The sequence below is a fragment of the Stegastes partitus genome, unplaced genomic scaffold (genome assembly GCF_000690725.1).
Source record: "Stegastes partitus isolate 25-593 unplaced genomic scaffold, Stegastes_partitus-1.0.2 Scaffold1892, whole genome shotgun sequence".
NCBI lineage: Eukaryota > Metazoa > Chordata > Actinopteri > Pomacentridae > Stegastes > Stegastes partitus.
This window is the reverse complement of record NW_007579623.1, coordinates 49,759-61,138: the sequence shown is the minus strand read 5'-3', so window position 1 is coordinate 61,138 and position 11,380 is coordinate 49,759. Positions and strand designations below refer to the sequence as shown.

The 11,380-nt window shown below is 43.7% G+C and overlaps 1 protein-coding gene across 1 annotated transcript in view; it reads right to left on the bottom strand.

The window, feature by feature from the left end:
* Positions 1-11,380, bottom strand: part of LOC103373042 (ryanodine receptor 3-like) — a 77,378-nt gene that overhangs the window by 17,639 nt on the left and 48,359 nt on the right. The window contains 18 exon segments of the mRNA XM_008302840.1: positions 15-143; positions 216-304; positions 446-526; positions 1,177-1,194; positions 2,253-2,326; positions 3,924-4,000; positions 4,081-4,160; positions 4,240-4,339; positions 4,434-4,490; positions 4,569-4,620; positions 4,930-5,039; positions 6,150-6,246; positions 7,856-7,968; positions 8,456-8,590; positions 8,683-8,742; positions 9,578-9,748; positions 10,586-10,600; positions 11,200-11,292. Of these exon segments, the coding sequence (XP_008301062.1) occupies positions 15-143; positions 216-304; positions 446-526; positions 1,177-1,194; positions 2,253-2,326; positions 3,924-4,000; positions 4,081-4,160; positions 4,240-4,339; positions 4,434-4,490; positions 4,569-4,620; positions 4,930-5,039; positions 6,150-6,246; positions 7,856-7,968; positions 8,456-8,590; positions 8,683-8,742; positions 9,578-9,748; positions 10,586-10,600; positions 11,200-11,292 (1,551 nt within the window).

The window sequence follows — 11,380 nt, the reverse complement described above, 5'->3', positions numbered from 1 at the left end:
TGTGGATAATGTACCTGTATATACTCTGTTAAAGAGTTGAAGACCTGTTTGGCCACCGCTAGCGCTTTGGAGAAGTTCCTCTGACCGGCCTCATCGATGACATCCTTACCAGAGTAGTACCAATAGAAATCACTGATGGATTCCTAGTAGAGGAAGAAGCCAATTAATATAAAATATATTTCTACAGCAATATAAAACATCTGTTAGCAACATACCTGGAGTCTCAGCAGGTAGTCTACAGTGCTAATGATGATGTTGACTGTGGTTGTGTTTCCTGTCTGAGTCCTCAGGAAATTCTGAAAATCTAAAACGGATGATAAGAAAAAAAAATGTAAATTTGCTGCAGATGACTAATTTAGAAAATCTACATAATCAGGCCTCTTAAACATCTGTTCAGAGAGCTCGAGGCATCGTCGTCTTTAATTTTGGTTTATGGAAAACCTACCGTTGTTGTGGCCCTCACAGAGAAGCTGCAGAAACCTAAAGAGATCCTTTGTGAACTCATCATTCTGCAGTACTTTGGAACCTGAGGACAGGAAATGAGATTAACTGCCTTTTTCAATCACAAGAAGGTCAGAGAGCCATCATTTTAACTGTCTGTACAGGCATCAGAGCTTGCATAGCTTTCGCTTCCTCATAAAGCTGCGTTTTAGTTGTCAAAAGGCATTAAATTATGTGAGGGCTCCGAACACACACACACACACACACACACAAGGTATAGTGCATCATCTCACAAATTAAATTATAATAAGAATAAAACTGAGCTGTGTTGTTTTAATACCAGCAAAGCTTTGTTGTTTCGTACAAACAAAGCTTTGGGAGATTCATTTCTTAAGACACGCTGGTTAGTATTGTCAAAAATTAAGAAACATAAAGGGTCTCAGACAAATAACAAGCACTGGCTTCTTATAAAAGAAGAAGTGGAAAGATTTGAGTCAGTTTGCGGCACCTGACCGTGGACTGAACAATCTATCCAGATGTCATAGGAGCATGCATGCGTTCCTTCAGTCCAGGATACAGAGAAGGTGGTTATATTGCATTCAGGACAAAGGGAAGGGGGGGAGGAGGGGAGAGAAGGACAGGGAGGAAACGAGGAGAGGGAGGAAGGAGTTGAACGGAGAGCAATCAAGATGTCAGCATTGCAAAGAATGAGTAGAATCTAAACCATGTATTTACCCCGCTCACTCACGTTGACTGCGACCGATGACATAAAAAACATGATCAGAAGAAAACAAACAAACAAACAAACAAACAAAACAAAAGCAGACATAAGCAAAGGAGAAGACATCGAGAGTCAATCAGAAGAAGTAGGAACAGGAGAGAATGATAGGACTAAATATATATATATATATCTTTACATACTCACATTGATTTGCGACATTGACATGCGGTCACAATTCTTAACGTCTTAAAGGACAGTCTGCTCGCTAGGCAGGTGTTTAGAGGTTAGTATCGGACTTACAGTTACCATCACTTATGCCTGAGCTTATGAGGTGAAAATGAGCTGGAATATGTATGAGAAAAAACATATTTATATACTGTATGCAACCCATCGGTTTAAATATTAGACCTCTGATTACAAAGTGAATTTTCTATGTAGATGCGGTTGTGGTTGTGAACGCTTTTAAGCGGGAGACAAGGCCCGGACAGGACTTAGACATACAGTAGCACAGGTTTACCTGCAGGGTGACGTGACAACATGACACACAAGAGACACACGTGGTATGGAGATGGACTTGTGCATCGACAAACTGAAGAGCAAAATGTTCTGCCAGGGTGATGCTGCGTGATTTGCTTTGTGATTGTTTACAAACCCAACGGCGCGTCGCGGTAACGCTGTTAGCTAGGCGACATCTTCAGAAGTTTAAGTGGAGCAGAATAAAGCGAGAACTTCAATAAAACACCGAGTGGCTGGAAATTTTTTTATCTCCCGCACAAATAATGTCACACAAACCTGCAGTCAGTTTACAAAGACACTCAGATCTGCAGCGGATCAGCATTTAGCAACAACATGGAGCGTAGCAAACACACTGCTGAACTTTCACTATTGAGGTTCTGTCTATGATTCAACAGTGATACTAAGCATATATCGACTTGCAGTTCATGTTATTCTCTGCCACGTTAAACTGACAAATGTGTTGCTTATTGCTCTTTGCATCAGCATGATTAAAGGTCTTCTAGTAGAGGACGAGTCAGTCACTCACATGGTTGAGGAACAACTGTTTCAGACCACGTTCACTGTCCTCACTTACTTGATCCCTCTTCAGTAACCATCCCCAGACCTTCAGCTTTGTTTTGCCTTTCAAAAGCATTCAAGTCCAGGACACTGAAGGGAGACAAAGACTGAGCTATGATAAACTGCATTCCTGTAGTCTGTATATTTTATTTTAAAGGGGTACTCCAACAATTTATTATTGTGTTTTTAATTAGGTAGGGAAGAGTCCCAAAACACAGATGGAAACAGAAAGGTCAAAATAGAAGCAGCAAAGACAGAGACAAGCCTACTTTTAGTCCCAAGCATAGACTGTATAAAAGATGGACATAGCTACCGTGACGTCACCCATTGGTTTCTGCACTGAGAACATGAAGTCAGGGTTTTGCTACTTCCTGGTTGACATCTTGGATTTTTGGAGCCAGTGACGCAAAAATTGTCGGAGGGGGGCGGAGCCATAGGAGCAGCGATTGGTCAGATGGATTGAGAGGCAGGCCCTCTCTGCCCGCCCACATTTACCGCCTTCTGCTCGCTTCATCTGTATGGTCGCTGCCGACTGTCAATCAAGCCAGCCACGCCCCTTGCCCCGCAAAATGTTGACGATTTTTAAAAAATTCAGTATTGATTTATTTTCTAATTAATTTTCAATTTTTTATTTTATTTTCTAATTTTCTAATTAACAAATTTTTAAAAAATCCTGAGCTGTAGGAATGCAGTATTTCGTGATCTGTGATCACTTCCAGTTCATTTCTATGGGAGTCAGGGCTGTTTGGAGCCAGCAGCTAGCGGACGTAGCGATGTTGCAGGTTTTTGACACTTCCGGGTTGGCTTCATTTTTCAGGGCCGGTTGCTACGTCCATCTTTTATATAGTCTATGGTCCCAAGTATGAATCAACCTTCAAAACATTAGATTCTACACTTATTATGATGCAGCATGTTGTTTTTTACTTTGATCTCCAAGCAGTGACATTACTCTAGTTTGAAATGCCGACTTTCGATTACACAAGGAGTGTCAGAAAAGTTTCAGGACACAAAAGATATATTTCAAACCCAAACTACGAGTTTCCCCTTCAGACGATCAACCAGCACGTCTACAAAGAGATCCTGCGGCATTTGCTTCATTCAGTAGAAGAGGTGAGAGTTGTGGCAGGACGAGTCGTGGCTGCTTCACCATGACAACACACCTGCTCACAACGCCCTGAGCATCCCACAGTTCCTGGCTGAGAAGAACATCTCCGTGCTGGAGCAGCCTCCCTACTCACCCCACCTGGCTCCTTGGGATTTGCTCCTCTTCCCCAAGCTCAAGGGGGTCATCAAGGGGACCCATTTAGAAGACGTGGACGACATCAAGATGGCTGTGACGATGGAGCTGTGGAGGATCCTGGAAGAATCCTTCCAGGAGTGCATGGTGGTGTGAAGGCAGAGAAGGCTGGGGAAGTACGTTCCCAGGGGGATTACTTCGAAGGGGAAAATTATTATTATGTAATTTGGATTTGAAGTATATCTTTTGTGACACCAGTCCTGGAACTTTTCTGACACACCTCGTACATCTATATAGTAACCAAGATTTGCCGAAGTTTTTCACAGCTATAGAAATTGCAGAGCTGTACTCCATGCAAGTTTTATAACTGGTGGAGTTCCCCTTTAAATTACGGTTGAAACAAAAAGTAAATCATGTTCAATGTGTATTAATTAGTCGTTGCTCCATTACCTGCATGACATCATGAGTCCAGACAAACTTTTAAAAAAGCCGACATCTCTTTTTTCCTTCAGATAATCCAGCATTTTCTGCAACAAAACAACAGCATTAATGGTGAAGCTGAAGCTGTGAACTGTCCATTTTTAACCCAAAAAGACATGCGCTGTACCTGCTGAACCAGAATGTTTCCACCGTTGAGAATGGAGATGCCCAGCTTGAGGGTGAAAGTCACGATAGCACCGAGTCGACCTGATGACCACAAAATCACAGATGATGGCTCTACCAAACACGGCTGCTGCAGGAAGTGAGACTGATGTGTTTTCCAAACCTTTGCTGGCGCTGATCATCTGCAGCACCATCTCCGCGGCCCCTCGGTCGTGCAGCCTCGCTTGCTGATACAACATCTTTTGTTTCTCCATTTCCTTTTCCTGTAGGACATCATAACATGCAACGTATGTGAATATGATTAAAAAACAAACAAAGTGAAGCGCAGAACAGTCCGCCTGAAAAAATTAACAGCACCTCAAATGTTTTCTCTTTTTCTTCCTCCTCCTCCTCTTCTTCGCCCTCGGCACAACTCTAAAAAGATAAAACCGAACGTCAAAACCTGCACATTTTTCCGGGCGGCACACAAAAGCAATTTAGAGAATGAGGTACCTTTGCCATCATATCCGCATATGCAATATATAAGGGATCCTCCTCCAAGGAACTAACAGAGAAGGAAGATAAATACCCGGCGGTTAAACCTTGTATAGAGCATATTCATATCTCATCTGTAAACAACAGGTAAGTTGCAGTGATTGTATTTATAGCCGCTGCAGAGTGTGAGCAACGAGACTTACAGAGAAAAAGAGGAAAAACTGCTTGTGTTTCCTTCCTAGTAATAAAATATGGCTATGATTTAGCTTAATGCTCTCTTTATTAGCTGAGAAGCAGGCCAAAACAATTATGGAGCACAGATGGAGCAACTTGTGCCGCTGCCAGGTGGCCAGGTGTGTGAGAGTGAGTGTGTGTTTACCTGCATTCAGTCAGAGCATTGTGGCTGAAATGCAGAATGAGCTGGTGAAGAGGGTCTGGCTGCTTTCTGACCTCCTCCTCCTCCTCTTCCTCCACTTTGGGCTGCGTTTTCTGCACAAAGCCGTCGGAGTCAGCAGGCATGCACTCTCAAACTCACGTGAACAGCTAAGCCAGGAAGTTTGTATCGTAACACTTTGTGCAAACAGTCGGTGCAGCGACATTTAACTGTCACTTAAGTAAATCAGGCTGCATCAGAAAACAGACGAGCGATGGCGTGCACAGGACTGAACACATGCACGGACGTGATGACGGCGACATCCACACACATGGTAGCAGGCGCACACACACGCAAAGAGTCCGGCGCTGTTAAAGGTGAATGGAGTTAAGCGTGACTCTCACTCATGAAATCAGACACATTGGGATTGTTTTTCTGTAGGGCTGCTGCAAAAAAAAAAGTCTGTTTGGTTTGGCTGGATCATAAAGTTCTTCATCTATTAACTTCTCCTGTGAGCCCCCGTGGCTTTCATTTCAAATAATGTGTAAAAAATCAGACTAATAAAACAGTAAAAAAGAATATTAGAATTTCAGAAAGCTGTATTAATTCAAATTTTTATCTTCATTTCATTATTGAAAAAGAAAAAAAAAGGAAACACACCCACTGGCACAGTGGGATTCGTCAAGTTCCAACGTGTCTTGAAGATTTCTTCATTTTCTCGACTGAAATATGCATATTTATTAAACTCTATTTCATAAATCAAAAGTCTTTTTTTTTAATCAGACTGCTGCAGGTTATCGTGGGCAACAAAGTGAAACAATATCTCTGAAAGTGGAGTTGTAAAGACAGCAGCTGTATTTCTTTTCGCTACAGAAAATTCAATGCATGATTTTGAAGCTTTATGACTGTGAAAATTTAGGAAAGAACTTTCAAAACTTTCACAGCGGTAAGTGAAAGCGTCGTTTTTGCTTTCTTACCTCTGGAGGATGGGACACAGTGGTTGAGCTACGCGAGCCGGCTCTGACATCAGCAGTGATGCCATGCTTACAAAAATGAGTCAAAACCACTGTAAGGATGGCTGAGAGTGACTCAGTGGTTCTTGGGCTGCTTTTGACACCTTTCACACTGACACAAGTAAACGAGGGCGGTGGGAGGCGACACTCAGCTCCCCTGCAGCACAGAGGTACCGACATGAGGGCACTGGGGGGGACGAGACAAGTACTTACTGCAAGGTCCTGCACTAGCTTCTCCTCAAAGGAGTACTCCTCTGTTTCTATCCATATTCTCTGATAGGCCAGGAGGAAGAGGTTAATAGAGCGATGCCTAGGGAGGGGTGAGAGGACATTAGCCCGGGTTAGATAGGAGCAGAGCAAAGCAGGGGGAGAAGTCCCTTCGGAGAGGTTAATACTGGTTAGTGTAGGGTACTGGCACATCCATCTGGTCACCTTAGTGGAAACTGTCACACAGACGTACATGCCTCCTGCCAGACTGAATTCTTTTTATTTAATCCACTACTAAACTTAACTCTGCAGGCAGGAAATGCACTTTAATGAGATTATAAAGTCACTTTAATTACTGATTGTATTACATGTTTGTGATCCCGCAACAGTTAAGAAAGGACATTAAAAGCATTCTCGTATTAACTTAGCTTTGCATTAAGAGAAGAAGGAACAGGTAGCCTGGAAACGTTTAATTGCGATCTCATAATGAATACAAGACTCTAGGAAGTCGCTGTAACCGGCCAAGTAATCCAGCATATAACCCCAGGAAAAGACACTTTATCATTGTTGCTTATTGGTTTTTAAACAATATCATGATATAATGTGTTAATTAACCAGCTCAGCCCTCGGAGTGAGGTAGGTGTAGCACCAGTTTTCTCATCTAACGCCAACCAGAGTGGCAAAATAGCAAATTTTTTAAACTATACCCTCAGAGTTTTCTGAATACTGCCAATGTGTGGACCAGTGGAAATACCAGGGAAGATAGCAGTTAAAACTCGTAGCAGAAACCGTGCCTGGAGGAAAGCAAGGCAAGAGTTAAGAGAGGACCACAAGTCAGAGAGTAGCAACGTTGGGTCAGCACTACGTTACCGTCAGCATCGAGAGCAGACTGTCATAGTCTGTGTTCTCGTGCATTATCTCCAGCCAAATGTGTCGGTAGGCTTTCAGGAAGTAATTATTATTTTTGTGCCTACGGGGATGAGGTACAAATACAGTGTGACACTGAGGAGAGAACAAAGACTGAAGAGAGACACAAAAGTGAAGACATGACATCCGGAAACTTGGGGAGAGTTGACATTATCCAGAAGCTTTACATCCTTCCCGCTAAACACAAATCTATTACTCCAGAGAAAAACAATCATTGCTCCTGCATTGTAAATACTGTCAAGTAATTATTAGCTATACCGTGTCATATTTCACTGTCAACAACTCTGAATAAATGAGTCATGCTGTCGGGCAGGCGGGCGGCATCATCTGAGCACATATTGAAGATGGCCACCCTGAGGTTGGGCCTCATAATTGTTTTCCTCTCTACTGTAGCACTCTGCCCGACTTCCTGTGATTGAGTTACGGAGCAGCAGGGCATGAAATTGGTAGTGTCCCTTTTTTTTCTCCTGCTCTTTGATAGCAGCTAGCGGCTAGACATTTGTCCTACAAACTGAGGCAGACTGTGCATTAACGCAGGGTCAGAACCCAGGAAGAGAGGAATGAGAGCTGTGAGTCAGACAGAAGAAGAAGAAGAAAGTGTTGTGGTAGAGGTGATGCTACAGCACTTGCTGCACAATTTGCCATCTGGTAGCAGCACCACAGGGAGCGCTGTGCTATTCTCTGCTGGAAAGTCATCTTGAGTCATTATGATAAATCTGTTAAGATCGGTTCGAGACTTTAAAAAAGAAGAGAAGAGGCGCTGATGTAACTGTGTGCAGCAATACCTCGGCAGATTATAAAGCGGAGCCATTCGGAAGCAGGCGACAACTGCTCGCTTCCTCTGCTTGGACAGCAGCTTCTGCCATACGCACTTTTTGGATCTCAGCGGTTGCTCCACCTGATGAGGGTAGAAGAAATCTAATTAACACACTGGGATGGCATTCTCTACCTGGCAAACCAGAGGAAAAAAAAACAAAAACATCACAGCTGAGAACTGGCATTTTCAGCAGGCACACACATAGGTTTTTCTCAGCACAAGCGCTCTTTATTTTGGTGACTCATCCTGAACTCGACTCTTCCTGATTGAAGGGAGGGAGCGCGGTGGAGGGGGGTGTCAGAAATGGTTAAGTGGTCCAGGTGCAATTTGGCTGTCGAGGATGATTGCGATTTCTATTTCATCACATACGTCAAACCAAGTAACAAGTGTTAAAAACAACACAGAAGACTAGCCTCAGATATTTTTATTCACAGAAGCAGCTAAGATAAACTGAACATTTCATTCCCACCCAGCACAAACAAGCACAATGTTTTATAACAATCACACCAGCCTGAGTGCCAGTTGTAGCTCCAGCTGTGGTTATGAATGTATAAATGTCGAGCCTGACCTGCTCCAGGTTGAAGACGGCAGCGGAGATGCGTTGGATACGATCCACCACTCTTTCAGGGTCCGGAGGCCCCTCAGTCCTCATCACTATGTCCTTGTACAGGTTCAGCTGCCACCTCACAGCGGGGTCCTCCGACTATGTTTCAGAAAACGATGTCAAACACAGAGCAGCGTGGTTTTCAATGCACACTATTGCTCATTAGCACAACTTACTTTTGACCTGCTTACCTTTTCTCGAAGGTGCAGATTCTGACGGATGTGGTCTTTAACCTCATCGTCGGTATCTTTCTGTTGAGCAACGAGAAGGAAAAAACAACAACAAATGGGTTAAAATGTGAAGCTATTATAACAGCTCAATGTGCTATTTAGGTGTTTTCAGTCTGCAAGAGTGGAGAAGAGTGTGGTTATTGTGTGATTTTTGTATTTGTTTTTATTAATATTTTCTGGATGCAGCTGGAGTGTCTGTGTCTCAATGTTTTCCAGGCTGGGCGGGGCTGATTGGAGGAGCGCACGTCGGCACCATCACAGCTGTGGCTGATCATCCTCGTTGTACACTGGACAAAGCCACTGGTCTTTCTGTGCTCCAGTGCGAGATGATTGCCAACTCTCCTGTGGTATATCTAGTCGCCAGCTGAAGCACTTGTGTTTTTGCCTTTACTTCTCGAGCCTACGAGTTACTGTGTGTGTATTTCTCCCTTTCCAGCGTCTCCAGCCCCACTTTGCCAGCTTTTGGTTTTGCCACCATGGATCCACGAGTCGGGTATTCCTCCACTCGAGCATCGGAAGAGCACCACAGAAGAAACGCCACACAAGCACCGGGTTTGGGACATCACCATTCACATGCGCACCAGCCCCGGATTCCCTCACCTGCCTCCCCGGTTTCCTCACTCCCTTATTCCCTTAAAATAAAACCTGATTTTCCCTAACCTTGTGCCTTTTTCCGTTCTGGGTCCAGCCCTACATCGCACCGAGTGGTCACCGACCACCACAAAGAGTGGATGAAGGTTTTGTATTCTACTATCAAAGTGTGACTGTGTAGATAGTAAATTTCTTCTATTTATCTTCTTGTAGTGGCTTTCTGGTTTGAGAGCATGGCTGATATGTGTGTCAAATGTTTTCTCACCAGGAGGTAGCGGGTCTTGGCTAGAGAGATGAGCTCCTGATCTCCTGGGGTGCACATGTTGAGACCGATTGGCAGCATCTTCTTGAGAGCGGCGACAATCAGGGAGGTCTGGATGGAGTAGAATTCGCCGCGTCTCTTCTTGTGTTTCCTCTCTTGGTCTTGTCCTCCAGACTGGAAAAAAAAATGCACAAGATAAAGCTCAGACAACACATACTGGTGAATAAAAGCTAGGAGCTTTTAGCAGCTGAATAAGCTCAAGACACAATTTTTCAGTTTTTGCTGAGATTAATGTTGTACTAAAACAATTCCTTTCAGCATGAAGTGATACCTTTAGAGTATTTCATTTCACAGGGGGGGGGAGCACTCGCACTGCATTTGAACAAAAGCCAGAGACTACTGAAGCATTTATTTTTCAGCCTTGGCAAAATCTACGACCGGACTAAATCATCTGTGCCACCGAGGCATTCGGCATGAAGTCTCACACCTCAGCTGACTAGTTCTGTCAGATACGCAACATGTTTCCAGTGAGGGGGAAAAAAAACGCACTATTGAGTCAAATTAGAGCAGCTGGCCCAGTAAAAGCACTAATCTCCATTTTAATAGACTCCACATACACTGAAACACACAAACTTATCACACACCAATTACAACAACATAGAAATAGCTTGAGGTAACTGTTTGCCAAACACACCAGACTACCACAATCCATCACCTGCAAACACACCAGTGACATACGACCACATGATTTGCTACACGGAGAAGGGGGGGGTTGGGCTTCAATTACTCCACATGAGACGTGTTGCACCCATAAGGCAATGAGAAATGACCAGAGGGACCGTGTCACACATGGTGATGAATGGAGGACACAAATAATAACGTACTATGTAACTACACTACAGACTTATAGAGCACAGCGGCACACGCTATTGGCTTCTCTGCTCGGCGGCTGCAGCGCGCAAGCCAATAAGCTGGCAGGTAAACGGCACATCATGCACTGCATCACTCTACCTTCTCCTTAAAGGACTGTTAGATAGAGAGAGAGACAGAAAGAGACAGAAAGGCAGATAGAGGAAAAGGATGAAAGAGCGGTTAACGGACATGCACTGCAATGAAAGTCATTTGTTTGCCTTTAAACAGCTCAAACAGGCAGACAAGAAATAAAATGTCTTAAGGAGGGCTGGAGGTATGGAGGAATATCTGTCTGCTGAGGGATGAGTGTTAGTTGCTCTTATCTGCTGTAACAAGCATGCATGTACTGTATATCCGTACACATACACGCAACATACACACATAAATCAAAACTTCTGAGATTCAATAGGTCTTGTTTGTCACAGGTGTGTAGTCGTGTGTATGTTTGCACATAGCTCTTCTTGTCCCGAGCATTTACCATGTTAACATATGAGCACATGTAAACTAAACATGGCAGAGACGATGTTAACATGTGTCATCCTGCTTATGCTTTAGGTCTTTATCACCCGTCTCTTAGAAACACAGTAAAGTTTCGATGGATCCGGGTGCCACGGGTGACTAAAAGAGTATTAATTTGCTGCACTGTTAAGCCCAAACTCAGGAGATAATAAAGCTGAAAGTGTTGAGAGGTGGCGAGCAGGTATAAAACCTACCTTAGACATCTTTGTTTTATTATCTCCGGTCAGGAAGGAGAGGTTGTTGATTTCATTCTGGACCACAAAGTTCTGCTCTTCTCGTTTGAAATTCTGAAGACAAAACAAAAGAGGTCCGTTAAAGATGGCTCTGCAGTGTTGGAGGCATAACTGATGAAGGTTCTCTGTGTTCTGGTGCACA